General features: G+C 49.1%; 1 protein-coding gene across 1 annotated transcript in view; it reads right to left on the bottom strand.

Annotated features, from left to right (window-relative positions):
- The window catches only part of htr4 (5-hydroxytryptamine receptor 4), a 33,418-nt gene that overhangs the window by 17,986 nt on the left and 1,427 nt on the right, over positions 1–14,005 (bottom strand). The window contains exon 2 of the mRNA XM_085995323.1: positions 6,758–6,911. Within this exon, the coding sequence (XP_085851449.1) occupies positions 6,758–6,911 (154 nt within the window). The remainder of the gene's footprint in view (positions 1–6,757; positions 6,912–14,005) is intronic.

Raw genomic sequence — 14,005 nt, 5'->3', positions numbered from 1 at the left:
ACCGAAGGCTGCACTGGCACACTGAAGGCGGTGTTGGACTTCGTCGCCGACATCTGCCCTTGTTGACAGTAAGCTCCTGAGGTATGGAAAGTGGTCCACATTGTCCAAGGCCTTGTCGTGGACACTCATGTAAGGTGTAATAGAGCTATTAATAACAAATAACTAATTTTTATACAGAAAAAGTACTTGTGTTGTGTTACAACGGGTCCACGGAATTTTTATAACACAGGAGGGGTGCCTCTGAAGCAAAAAAGTTGAGAACCCCTGCCCTGAATGCCCATGACAATAATCATTGTCTGATTGAATAAGTCAGCATCAAATAAGTGTACCCTTTCCTGTATGACTCTAATCTCAGCAGGTCAGAGGCTAGGTATTCTGCGGCAAGTGTCTCACCTCCTGACTCCCCAAAGCCTTTCCACCATCTACAAGGCACAAGTAAGGAGTGTGATGGAATACTCTCCACTTGCCTGGATGAGTGCAGCTTCAACAACACTCAAGAAGCTCGATACCATCCAGGACAAAGCAACCCGCTTGATTGGCACCCCATCCACCACCTTAAACATTCACTCCCTCCACCACTGGTGTACCGTGGCTGCAGTGTGTACCATGTACAAGATACACTGCAGCAGCTCGCCAAGGCTTCTTCGACAGCACCTCCTAAACCCACGACCTCTTCCACCTAGAAGGACAAGGGCAGCAGGTGTATGGGAACACCACCACCTCCAAGTTCCCCTCCAAGTCACACACCATCCTGACTTAGATGTATATCGCTGATCCTTCATTTTCGCTGGGTCAAAATCCTGGAACTCCCTACCTAACAACACTGTGGGAGTACCATTACCACACGGACTGCAGCGGTTCAAGAATGTGGCTCACCACCACCTTCTCAAGGACAACTAGGGATGGGCAAGAAATGCTGGCCTTGCCAGCGACGCCCAGATCCCATAAACAAATGGCAAAAAAAACAAAGCATACGTAAGTGCACTTTGTATTTTATTACAGCAAAGTCCAAAGTGAACAGAAGCAACCTATTCTTGCTTACCTCCCTGGGTGGATAAACGTGCCTTTCTTTCACCTACACTAGTGCTTCTCCTAAGTGCAACCTCAGGACCAGTATCGCAAGAGATGGTTGGCTGCTTACGTTTTACAAAAGGGTCATGGGTCTCAGGTGGCCCTCCTGTCATGGTAGCTTACCTTTGGCAGGGAGCTGCTCTGTTTGCATCTCTGGAGCTTGTTCAGAGTCACCTCCTACCTTCCACTGGCGCAGTGCTCAGAAAGAAGACCAGAGGCCTGGCATGTGCTGCTGTTCGGAGAGACGGCAATATTAGGAAGGTCGACTCTGGCCAGCGCCATTCCACTGGACCCTGGATCTGCAAATTAAGCCCGCCCTGCGGGGTTCCTGGCCAATTAAAAGGAAGCGGGTCTGACGACGTCATTTGATGATGCATCATCAGCCGGTTTCCTTAAAGGGGCCATGTCCAAATTGATTTTGACAGTTGTGCTGTCAGTGTTCTGCAGCATTGAGGTGCTGCAAACACTGACAAGCACTGCACAAAGGTGCACGGCTGCACCCAGGTTCTCGCATGACTCCCTCCATATGCTTATGGGCGGTAGAGACCTCCCCAGGAGATCAATGTAGCCTGGTTACACATTGCACAGGAAGACACAAGCAGGGATGTCGTCAGGAGGACCAGGCTGCAGTGGCACAAACCTTTCGATGATCTCAGTAGATCACGAAACGTTAGTGCAAAGCCACCCTCATCCTGCTGTGCCACTCATCACATCCTCATAACTCTGCCTTCCCTACCCTACTCCTGCACACCCTTATTCACGCCAATGTACCTTGCACCTCCACCCATCCCTCTCTATCTACATTATCACTTCCCCATCTCACTAGCCACCCCTCACACTCACCCTCATCCTAATGCAATCATACCAACTAACAACACACAATGGTAGGCACTTGGGTGTCTTATGCAATGTTCATGTAAATTTTCTATTAATGTGTTGTCAAACATTGAAATCTTTATTTTCAACACTTTGCCTTATTGAATAGATCTGTGTTCTCCTTTGGAAGTGTCTTAGTGAGTTGCAGTGAATGGTGAGACATAACGGTACCCCTCGCAATGGTGATGTGTGTGATAAGGAATGGCTTGGTCATTTTAGGAATCCTTTATGGTGCTGGTGTGGGGTGGTTTTAACCTGGTGCATCATGTGGCAGCCAGGGTGTACAGCGTCAAGTGAAGTAAATCTGGCCATGGTGGTGCCATTGCTGGCCTCCCGGGTAGCAATGTGCTCGGGTGCTGATGCCCTGTGTCCTGTGCAGCACCAGGTAATTGCGGAGAAGGTTGGTGTTGTTGTTTGTGATGTTGGTGTGCCTGGTGATTTTGGTGTTGGGGTTGACTGTGGAGGGATTCAGAGGACCAAGCTGAGATTTATTTAAGGGCACTGGTGTTGCTGGAATAGATGGCAGCTGAAGATGAAATGGCAGAAGCAATCTGTCAATGGTGAGAGAGCTTGCTCCAAGGAGTTGACAGTGGATAGAGAGTTTACTACAAACACTTCCAAACTGCATACAGCTCAACAGTGTCTTCCAAGTCCTGAAGGCTCAAGCTTCTGGCATTGGAAAGTGACCAGCTGTGAAATGATAGCTTTCACACCACTTTTGCAGCTGTCACCTATTCACAGCAATGGGGAGACATAGAGAACCTGACCTACTTACCTGACGTGATCTCCGAACGACGTGAACCCCGTTAAATATGTGGGAAAATAGAAAAGGCTGGCAAAATAGTAGTTGACAAGCACTTAACAAGCAGTTAACTATCTTAAATGCCTCCCCCACTGCTTGGTGTTGGGTCTGTTCTGAAGTCGCAGACCTGACACTTTGGAAACTTACATGGCGGCGGGTTCTCAGCGGGTTCCCAACCCACTGTCAATCATTTCGGTTTGACAGCGGACCCGCCTCCAAACCCACACTCTGAGTGCCAGCAAAATTGCGGCCTTAGTAAATTTAAATAAAAATAATATTAGTGTCCTTGCACCTAAACTATACAGCTTAATTTTAAGAGCCTCTTCGAAGGGCTGTAAACTGGCGCAATTAGCGGAAACTTGCAATGGTTTTTAAACTAGCACAAAAGATCGTGGAAACTAGTTCTGCGCTGGACGTAATTTTGTGCTTAAAATTCCTTGGGCTTTTGTGCTGGTTTGGCCGATTTTGGGCGAATTGCACTGAAAAAAATCAGCGCAACCTAGCGTAAACTCCCGCCAAGGATGCATAACGGGCGGCTGATCCAATACCACCTCGCTGAAGTTGAAAGTTTCACCTCCAGCCTCCACTGGGAAGGTAACACATCTTCATCCACTCCCCACTTATCCAGCTCAGTGCTCTGTGAATCACTCGTACCACTTTCTCACAAACAGTACCTAATCTCCCCCCATGAGAAAGTATCTGGATTGTTGCATTAGAGTGCCTCTTGGGTGAGCTCAAAGGGGTTGGGGCAGAATAATATGTGATGGGAGATTTCTTCAGGAACTCCTGTGTGGGCTTGAGTACAAATTCATCTCTTCCTCCATTATCATTCTCCACATCTTCCTCACCATCACCATAGCTCACATGGAATTAGTTGTGTCTCTTTTTGTCCTCCTCCTCATGCACATCTTCCTTTGCTTCTTGCACCTGTGATCTCCTCCCCTACACCTGTTGCTGTGGTGGATTTGCAGGCAAAGAGTGTACAAACTAAGATGGATGAACAATACCCCTTGGGATTAAGGAAACAGAGAAGCGGGTGGAAGCTCGTGGCTGTGTGGTGCTTCACAAGGGTACCTTGGTGATAGTGTAGGTATTCAGTCACTAATCTGGCACCAGCTATGTATCTCTGACGTTTTCACATCCCAATAGTTTACTGAACTTCGCCTCCTGGGGCGTGAGGTGTTTCCGGTTGGGGATGCAACAAGATTGAGTAAAGTAGGTGAAAGCTAGCAGTTAAGGAACATGTGTCAAGTGAAAGAGCTGAACTAAGAGATGTGGCGATATTACCCTGTTATAGTGGAGGAAGGGGTTTTAGATTTTGAAGATCAGATCCTGAGAAATTGTGGCATCATCTTCTCTGTTTTTGTGCCATGCCATTGTCTTTTTGGTTGCCTCTGATAGGTTTTCCTGTGTTAGACATTTTTGTAAAGTGGCAAAAAACAGTTATGAGGCATTCAGTCAAGCTCGTTGATAGTCAACTCAGTGAGCCAAGCTGAGCAGAGGGAAACAGACAGGGGATGATAGGACAGGAGAGTTCAGGTAACTGAGTGGCAGCCAGTAAGAACACACTGGGTTCATAGGAATAGGAATTGCTAGAAGAAAAAAGACCAAGGCCCATCTAGTTCATCTTCTACCATCCTGGCGGTTGCTTGATACAACAATAATAGAGTTGTTGACTAATCATGGCAATCAATCTCTATCAATTAGTCTACAACAGACCCAGACATGAGGCGAGGAAGGGCGACAGTCTAGAATTACATGTGTAAATGCTAGGATGACTTAATCAAGACTATAGACCACTTCAGTAGAACATATAAATGTCTTATCTTGCTCAGGCCAGCTCAGTTCCTTACTGCTGGAGTTGTGGTAGAAAAGTTGATTACAAGCAGTGGCAATGGCAGAAAGCAGGAAAATGGACAGCCAGGTCTTGCATGTAGGTAAATTGTAGCTTTTTTGCTCATCACTAACCTTCTGTGGTTTTCTCTCTGTTTCTCTCTGTCTCTCTCCTTTTTGACTTCAGTACCACTTTCAATATAATACCTTTAGGATATCTCCCCGCTTTGGTAGTTATGTTCTCTCATACCTTTGCAAAACTGCAATTCCTCTTTTGCACCTATTCCTTATCTCTTCAGTGCAGGCCAGTTATCTCTCCTGATTTAGTTGCATTAGCAGCCAGAGGCTGATGTTCAATCAACATTTGCACACCACACGTGTGGAGTTACGGTCAGCAAGTACAGTCAACAAAAACAAAGTGACTAACAGCAGTTGAGCAGTTATGTACAGTGACACAGCCAGCAGCACTGGTGAAATGGCATTCTTAAAGCAATGTTGCTTCAGAAAGAGTTTGATTTTAGAAGTGTCAGATTATGGTCATAGATGTAGCTTGTGAGGAGGGAGCTATAATTCAGAGTGGGGCTATCACGGGTGCTAGCCTGAACCCCAACTCTTACAGTATAATTCAGAGTGGGGCTATCACGGGTGCTAGCTTGAACCCCAACTGTTACAGTATAAATTGCTGCAGTACAAGTGTTGCAATATTATATGCTACAACAACAACAACTTGCATTTATATAGCACCTTTAATGTAGTAAAATGGCCCAAGGCGCTTCACAGGAGCGTTATAAAACAAAAGTTGACACCAAGCCATATAAGGAAATATTAGGACAGAAAAGAGGTAGGTTTTAAGGAGCATCTTAAAGGAGGAGAGAGAGGTAAGAGGGACAGAGAGGTTTAGGGAGGGAACTCCAGAGCTTAGGGCCTTGGCAGCTAAAAGCACGGCCGCCAATGGTGTAGCAATTATAATTGGGGATGCTTAAGAGGGCAGAATTGGAGGAACGCAGAGATCCCAGCTGGAGGACGATACACAGATAGGGAGGAGTGAGGCCATGGAAGGAATTGAAAGCAAAGATGAGAATTTTAAAATCGAGGCATTGCCGGACCAGGAACCAGTGTAGGTCAGCGAGCACAGGGGTGATAGGTGAACGATGCAAGTTAGGATACCGGCAGCAGAGTTTTGGATGACCTCAAGTTTATGGAGGGTAGAATGTGGGAGGTCAGTCAGGAGTGCATTGGAATAGTCAAGTCTAGAGGTAACAAAGGCACAGATGAGGGTTTCAGCAGCAGATGAACTGAGGCAGGGGCGAAGTAGGGTGATATTATGGAGGTGGAAGTCGGCGGTCTAGGTGATGGAGCAGATATGTGGTCGGAAGCTCATCTCGGGGTCAAATATGATACCAAAGTTGCGAGCAGTCTGGTTCAGCCAGGAAGAGTGATGGAGTCGGTAGCTAGTGAACAGAGCTTGTGGTGTGGACCGAAGACAATGGCTTCGGTCTTCCCAATATTTAGTTGTAAGAAATTTCTGCTCATCCAGTACTGGATGTCAGACAAGCAGTCTGATAAATCAGAGACAGTGGAGGAGTTGAGAGAGTTGGTGGTGAGGTAGAGCTGAGTGTCTTGAGCGTACATGTGGAACCTGACATCGTGTTTTTGGATGATGTCGCCGAGGGGCAGCATGTAGATTATAAATGGAAGGGGGCCAAGGATAGATCATTGTGGTATTCCAGAGGTAATGGTGCAGTAGCAGGAAGAGAAGCCATTGCAGTTGATTCTTTGGCTATGATTGGATAGATAAGAATGGAACCAGGTGAGGGCATTCCCACCTAGCTGGATAGCAGAGGAGAGGTATTGGATGAGGATGGTGTGGTCAACCGTGCCAAAGACTACAGACAGGCCGAGAAGGACAAGGAGGGATACTTTACAATGGCCACAGTCACATAGGATGTCATTTGTGACTTTGATAAAGGCCATTTCAGTGTTGTGGCAGGGGCGGAAACCTAAATGGAGCGATTCAAACATGAAGTTGTAGGAAAGATGGGCACAAATTTGGGAGGTGACAACACATTCAAGGACTTTTGAATTATCACATTTATTATTTTCGATGTATGACACACTGGTATGTAACATACATTCATAACATAACGCATTTTTATTAGGTTGTAATTCACTTACCAATTCCTGTATTCCAATGCTGTTCCAACCTTGCATGATAGGAAGGAATGAAATGAATGATGGGATAATCCAACAACCTCCAAGCATTATAGTAACACGCAAGGGTGTCATTTTGTTCCTGTAAACCAGAGGTCGACAACAAATGGCATAGTACCTAGAAAACAAAACAACAAAAACTGCATTTCTTAATAACTAATTTCCATTCTTCACACGTGAATTTCTCCTCCCCTCATCCACCTGCTTGTCTCTTTAGGTCCCTTCATTTCCTTATTCTGCCATCCCTTCAGTTGGAGGATGGTCTGGGTACAGACTCTCCACTGTCAGTTTCATGTTTATTTCATAAGTTGACAAGAAGCGCACTTCTGTTGAGCAGGACTAGGTCACTTAGCAGGGCAGTAGCTATCACAAAATCTGACAGAACTTTTTAATTTTCTTTTCAAAGCAGATGATTGAAATCTAGGTAAGAACACAATTTGCAATGTTTAGGCCTTTCTATATATTCTACTTTGAGTCAACACAATGGCAAATGTCTACCATTAGTGCATTACAACTAGCAGGTTGGCCAATTATTAAGGGTACAATGTACTATAACAGTGGATTTGGGGAACACCAACATGATCCAGGATAATAGTCTGCTTTATCGGTGCCTCTGCCACCAGATTCAATATCCATCTCTTGCACCCATTGGGAACCGTGACTGCAGTATGTACTATCTACAGGATACATTGCAGCAGCTCACCAAGCTAACTTTAACATTTCCTAATAGCCCCGTGACCTCTATAGAATCATTTTCATAGAATCATAGAAAGTTACAGCACGGAAGGAGGCCATTTCGGCCCATCGTGTTCGCGCTGGCCAACAAAGAGCTATCCAGCCTAATCCCACTTCCCAGCTCTTGGTCCATAGCCCTGCAGGTTAGAGCGTCCCAAGTGCACATCCAAGTACTTTTTAAATGTGGTTATGGTTCCTGCCTCTACCCCCTTTCAGACAGTGAGTTCCAGACCCCCACAACCCTCTGGGTGAAGAAATTTCCCCTCAAATCCACTCTAAACCTTCCACCAATTACTTAAAATCTGTGCCCCCTGGTTTTTGACTCCTCTGCTAAGGGAAATAGATCCTTTCTATCCACTTTATTTATGCCCCTAATAATTTTATACACCTCAATAAGGTCTCCCCTCAGCCTCCTCTGTTTCAAGGAAAACAAACCCAGCCTATCCAATCTTTCCTCATAGCTAAGCTTCTCTACTCCCAGCAACATCCTTGTAAATCTCCTCTGTACCCTCTCTAGTGCAATCACATCTTTCCTGTAATGCAGTACTCCAGCTGAGGCCTAACTAGTGTTTTATACAGTTGAAGCATAACCCCCCTGCTCTTGTATTCTATGCCACAGCTAATAAAGGCAAGCATTCTGTGGATGCCTTCTTAACCACCTTATCTACTTGGCCTGCTACCTTCAGGGATCTGTGGACATGCACTCCAAGGTCCCTTTGTTCCTCTACACTACGTAGTGTCCAACCATTTAATGTGTATTCCCATTCCTTGTTAGCCCTCCCCAAATGTATTACCTCACACTTCTCTGGATTGAATTCCATTTGCCACTGTTCTGCCCACCTGACCAATTTATTGATATCTTCCTGCAGTCTACAGCTTCCTTCTTCAGTATCAACCACACAGCCGATTTTAGTATCATCTGCAAACTTCTTAATCATACCCGCTATATTCAAGTCTAGATCATTGCTATACCTGTATACCACAAAAAGCAAGAGACCTAGGGGAGAAATTCGGTATAGCCCCGTTTGGGGCGCTAGAAATGGCGCTGCGCAAATTTTATCGCCAGGCGCAACTTATCGCCACCTCGAGCGATATTGGGTTGCTGCGCCCCTCAAGGTGATTGCGGCGTAAAATCAGGCACTGCACGGGACTCTTAAGGCGCTAACCCGGCGGCGCTACTCAATTTCTCGGCGGCCGGGCGCAGCGCAGGTGCTGTCAATAATTGATTTCCCTGAGACATTCTGGTGCCGGCCAGTTCTTAAAGGGGCGGGTCAATTAGGATCAGCTGCCACACTCTGCACCTTGCAGGCCTCAAAATCGGCGCTGTGCATTCTGTGGCGTTCCAAACTTTCAACAGATGGAGAGGGTGAGGCAGAGAGCGGAGCGCTTCACCGATGGGGCATTGGATGCTTTGGTTGGCGCAGTGGAGCGCCGGTGAGCTGTGCTGTACCCCAACAATGGCAGGAGGCCTCATCAGAGCAAGTACCGCAGAGCTTGGAGGGAAGTTTGTCAAAGAGTCGCCTCCAGCAGCATCGTGCCCAGGACTCCTGTGCAATGCAGGAAGAAGTTCAACGACCTCACTCGGGTCGTTAGGGTGAGTGCCTTTTTCGCAATCATCTTCATCTTCAAGCACGGTGGCATAGTGGTTAGCACTGTTGCCTCACAGCGCCAGGGACCCGGGTTCAAATCCGGCCTCGGGCGACTGTCTGTGTGGAGTTTGCACATTCGCCCCGTGTTTGCGTGGGTTTCCTCCGGGTGCTCCGGTTTCCTCCCACAGTCCAAAGATGTGCGGGTTAGGTTGATTGGCTATGATAAATTGACCCTTAGTGTTAGGGGGATTAAATACACGTGGGGTTACGGGGATAGGGTGGGATATGTGTTGGTGTAGGGGTTACGGGGATCGGGTGGGATATGTGTCGGTGCAGGCTCGATGGGCCGAAATGGCCTCTATCTGCACTGTGGGGTTTCTGTGATTTCTGTGATCCCTCCATCTGCACCTGACTTTATGGCCAGAGGGTGCGCGAAGCCCCAATGGCCATCTGTCAGCCAGCACACATGGCCCTTTCTGGAAACACACACGCAGATTCAGCTCAGGGCATAATGTAAGGGCTATTCTACCATGGGGGTCATGTGATGTCAGCTCAGGGCATAATGTATCATCACTTCCCGTCCTTTCTCCTGCAGGCCAAGCTGGCCAGGAACCGGAGGGAGCAGCTTTGTACCGGAGACACTCACGGACCTGGAGGAACGAGTCCACCAGATTGTTGGAAGCCGGATGATTGGTCCTGTCACCAATGGAGCTGCCGACCCCATTGTGCACAGCGATGGTAAGGTCATCACCTTTTTGAACTCTCTCCTTCCACTTGTTCCCCCCACCAGCATGCTTTTTCACTCTGGACCCAAGTCAGAGCATTGCAGCACTCATGCATCCCTTGCTGCCACCCTGTCCTTTTGCTAAAGCCACTCTTCAACCTCCCTGCTTTCAGATGCTGCATCACCAGCTCGGGAGCCGGTCCCTCAAGCTGCCACTGCCACTGACTCTGGAGGCGACGAGCAGGAGGAAGCCGGACCATCCGTACCACCCTTAGGCGAGCCAGCCCATCTGCAGACCGGGGATAGTACTTCCCTGGAGGGGAGCGGGGGAGAAGGCTCTGAGGAGGAACCAGCTCCAGGACCCAGCGGGCTGCATGCAGCAACGCAAGGGGGGTAGGGAAGCTCGGGGCGTCTCCCCGGAGGGCGAGTCAGGCCGCGAGTACTGCTGCACAGAGCGCAGAAGAGGTGCGTGCCCTCGCAGAAATGAGCGCCCAGGCTCGGCTCAGGCACACTGAGCTCATGGCTGCAGTGGCAAGGATGCCTGAATCCATCGAGACACTGGCAAGGAGTGTCCAAGGCTTCGGCGCAGCACAGGCAAGGAGTGCGCAGGACTTCGGGGCAGCACTGGAAAGGACTGTCCAGGGCATCGGGACATCACTGGAAAGGACTGTCCCGGCCTTCACCGAAGCACTGGAAAGGACTGTCCAGGGCTTCACCGAAGCACTGGCACCTGCCACACAAGTGCTGAGTGCTGCCACGCAGTCACTCACTGGTCTCATGCAGACGCAGATTGAGGCCACGCGACCACTGACTGCTGCCACCCTCGCTGGATCAGGCAGGATTACCCGGGGCCCTTGCAGCACCACAGCAGGCCAGCAATCTGTGGACCAGCTGATTGGTGCGCATGCTGTGGTGCTGCCCCGTCAGAGTGTCAGAGTGTCAGTGTGTCGGCCAACCACAGAGCAGGTGTCCGCTCTCAGGATGACAGCATTCCTCATGCCACTACTGGCACGTCTCCACTGCAGCTGCCACCACCTGCAGGACAGACTGCTTCCACCCATGCACAGTTGGAGCAGTCAGCATCCGGGTCCTCCAAGGCCAGAGGTCGTCCAGGACGTCCCTCAGGGGCATCTGCGCTTTCGAACAGTCAGCAGGCGTCCCCCAGCCTTGATGCAGCCACTGGGGTCCCATTGCGGAGGAGTTGCAGGGAGGGAAGGGGCCGATCTCGCAAGTGAAGTAGGTCACCATCAAGGGGGAAAGAGTAGAAGGTGCTGCTGAGACGTCTTATGTGTAGAAATCAAGGCCGTGGATGCTGGTCTGAATGTTAGTTATGTTTTGGATAGTCTCCCGGGTGTGCGAGTCACTTATGTGTTAGAGTGTTAGTTTTGCTTTCTGTTGCCATTGCTTTGTCATGTTGGAAGGAAGCACATTTTGCAAAATAAACAAATGTTTTTAGTTCCATTGGCCATGTCTGCTATTTACATTCATATTGCCCTTCAGAGGCTTTGGGTTATCAGAACGGTTCCATTCCTGCTCTTCGAATGGCACCAAGCATTCCGTGAGAGGGGCCTAGAAGCGACTTCTGATCAGCCTCTGACGGACGGCCCTTCCAGTTTGTGCCTCCCTCCCATCTTGGTCCTCCTCCTCCTCCTCCTCTGCTGGTTCTTCAATGTCTGGTGGCATTGGCTGGGTGCGTAGGATAGCGAGGTTATGCAGCATGCAACATACAACCACGAAGTGGGAGACTCGCTCAGGTGAGTACTGCAGGGTGCCTCCGGAATGGTCCAGACAGCGGAACCGCTGCTTCAGCACGCCGATTGTGTGCTCCACAATGTTCCTCATCGCCTGATGGCTCACATTGTAGCGCTCTTCAGCAGGGGTGCTGGGCGAATGGAGCAGGGTCATCAGCCATGGGCACAGAGGATAGCCCTTGTCACCGAGAAGCCAGCCTCCTGGGTGAGCCGGGGCCTCGAAAAGGTCTGCAACTGAAGTCTGGCGCAGGATGAAGGCATCGTGGTTGCTGCCTGGGAACTGCGCATTGACTGCGAGGATCAGCTGTCGGTGGTCACAGACCAGCTGCACATTCAAGGAATGGAACCCCTTGCGGGTGCGGAATTCCTCCGGATTCAATACAGGCGCCCGCAAAGCCACGTGCGTGCAGTCAATGGCGCCCTGCACCATGGGGAAGTCCGCTATTGCTGCGAAGCCTTCTGCGCGCTCCCGCTGCTTGTCCAGTGTCATAGGGAAGGAGATGTACTGCCGCCTCCTTTTAAACAGGGCATCAGTTACTTGATGGATGCAGCAATGCACCGCAAACTGCGATATGTTGGCTATGTCCCCAGTTGCGGCCTGAAAGGAGCCGCTCACGTAGAAGTTCAGGGCAACAGTCATCTTGACAGCCACCGACAGAGAGGTCCTGCACCTTATCTGAGGCTGCAGATCTGGCTGAAGCAGGTGGCACAGCACAGTCACCACCTCCCTTCTGAAGCGCAGCCTTCTGAGACACTGCTCCTCTGACATGTTCAAGTAAGAGAACTGCTGTCGGAAAACCCTGGCAGCGTAAGGTCTGATGTGGCGACGTCTGTTGGCCCGCCTCCGTCTGGCCATGCCTGCCCCTCTCTCCCTGCATCTCTGTGCCCTTTCCAGATGGTTCAGCAGCAGGACGTTCCCCTCCAATGCAGCCCCCATAATAATAGCGCACAAGAAAGTTTTCCCATTGTAAATGCTCACCAGCAGCAAGGTGATGGTCAGAAGGCTGACGTTCCTCTGCCAGCGCTGGCTCACTGGTGAAATGGCTCTCAGAGTGCAGCTCAGCAACTCTGTGAAACTCTCGAAGAAGTTGTGCTCCCAAAATGGCTGCCGCTTTTATACCAGTGCAGTCCCCTTTAAAGAATGCCCCCCCAGCCCGAGAACGACTGGGGAACGTTCCAGGTAAGCTGTCCTTATTAGCGCCAGGCGGAACGGAGGGGGTGCCACTGAATTTCCAGTTCGGGGCGCCAAAAAGGCGTTGCACACTGAAATGACATCATGATCTGCCTGCGCCCGTGAGCGGGCGGTAAGATTTAGCGCTGGCGCTAAAAGTCCACTCAATATGGGAAGAGGCACAGGGTTCGCTGCGCCCGGGCACTAGTTGGTTAGCGCCCCACTTCTTGGCCTCTTTAGGCGCTAATCGCTGGCGCTACCAACCGAATTTCTCCCCCCTAGTACTGAGCCCTGCAGAACCCCACTGGAACCAGCCTTCCAGTCACAAAAATACCCATCAACCATTACCCTCTGCTTCCTGTCTCTGAGCCAGTTTTGAATCCAACTTGACACTTTGCCCTGGATCCCATGGGCTTTTAACTTCGTGACCAGTCTGCCATGTGGAACCTTATCAAAAGCCTTGCTAAAGTCCTTATACACTACATCAATCGCACTACCCTCATCTACCCTCCTTGTTACCTCCTCAAAAAGTTCAATCAAGTTTGTCAGACACGGCCTTCCCTTAACAAATCCGTGCTGACTATCCTTGATTAATCCGTGTCTTTCTAAATGAAGATTTATCCTGTCCTTCAGAATTCTTTCCAATAATTTTCCCACCACCAAGGTTAGGCTGACTGCCCTGTAATTACTCGGTCTATCCTTTCCTCCCTTTTTAAACAAGGGTACCACATTATCAGTCCTCCAGTCCTTCGGCAACACACCTGAAGCCAGAGAGCCAAGCAACATAATAAAAGATTATGGGAACACTGTCAACTCCAAGTTCCCCTTCAAGTCACACACCACCCTGACTTGGATGCATTCCGTCATCATCATTGGGATAAAATCCTGGAGTTCCCTACTTAATACCCTTGTGGGGTACCATCAGCACAATGACTGCAGTGATTCAAGGAGAAAACCCACCACCATCTTCTCAGGGCAACAAGGAATGGGCCATATTATCTGGCTTTGCCAGACTTGTCCACATCCTGAGAACAAAAATAAAAATAAGTGCCTGAAAAAATATTGATTTAATTATGACAATTCATAGAATCATATAATCATACAGCACAGAAGAAGGCCATTTGGCCCATTGTGTCTGTGCCATCTCTTTGAAAGAGCTATCCAATTAATCCCAGTACCCTGCTCTTTCCCCATAGCCCTGCAAATTTCTCCTCTTCAAGTATATATCCAATTCCCTTTTGA

Source organism: Somniosus microcephalus, chromosome 8 (assembly GCF_052327205.1).
Source record: "Somniosus microcephalus isolate GS21.2 chromosome 8, FLI_Smic_1.0, whole genome shotgun sequence".
Lineage (NCBI taxonomy): Eukaryota > Metazoa > Chordata > Chondrichthyes > Squaliformes > Somniosidae > Somniosus > Somniosus microcephalus.
The sequence above is the reverse complement of the archived record's forward strand: the minus strand, read 5'-3'. Positions and strand labels throughout refer to the sequence as shown.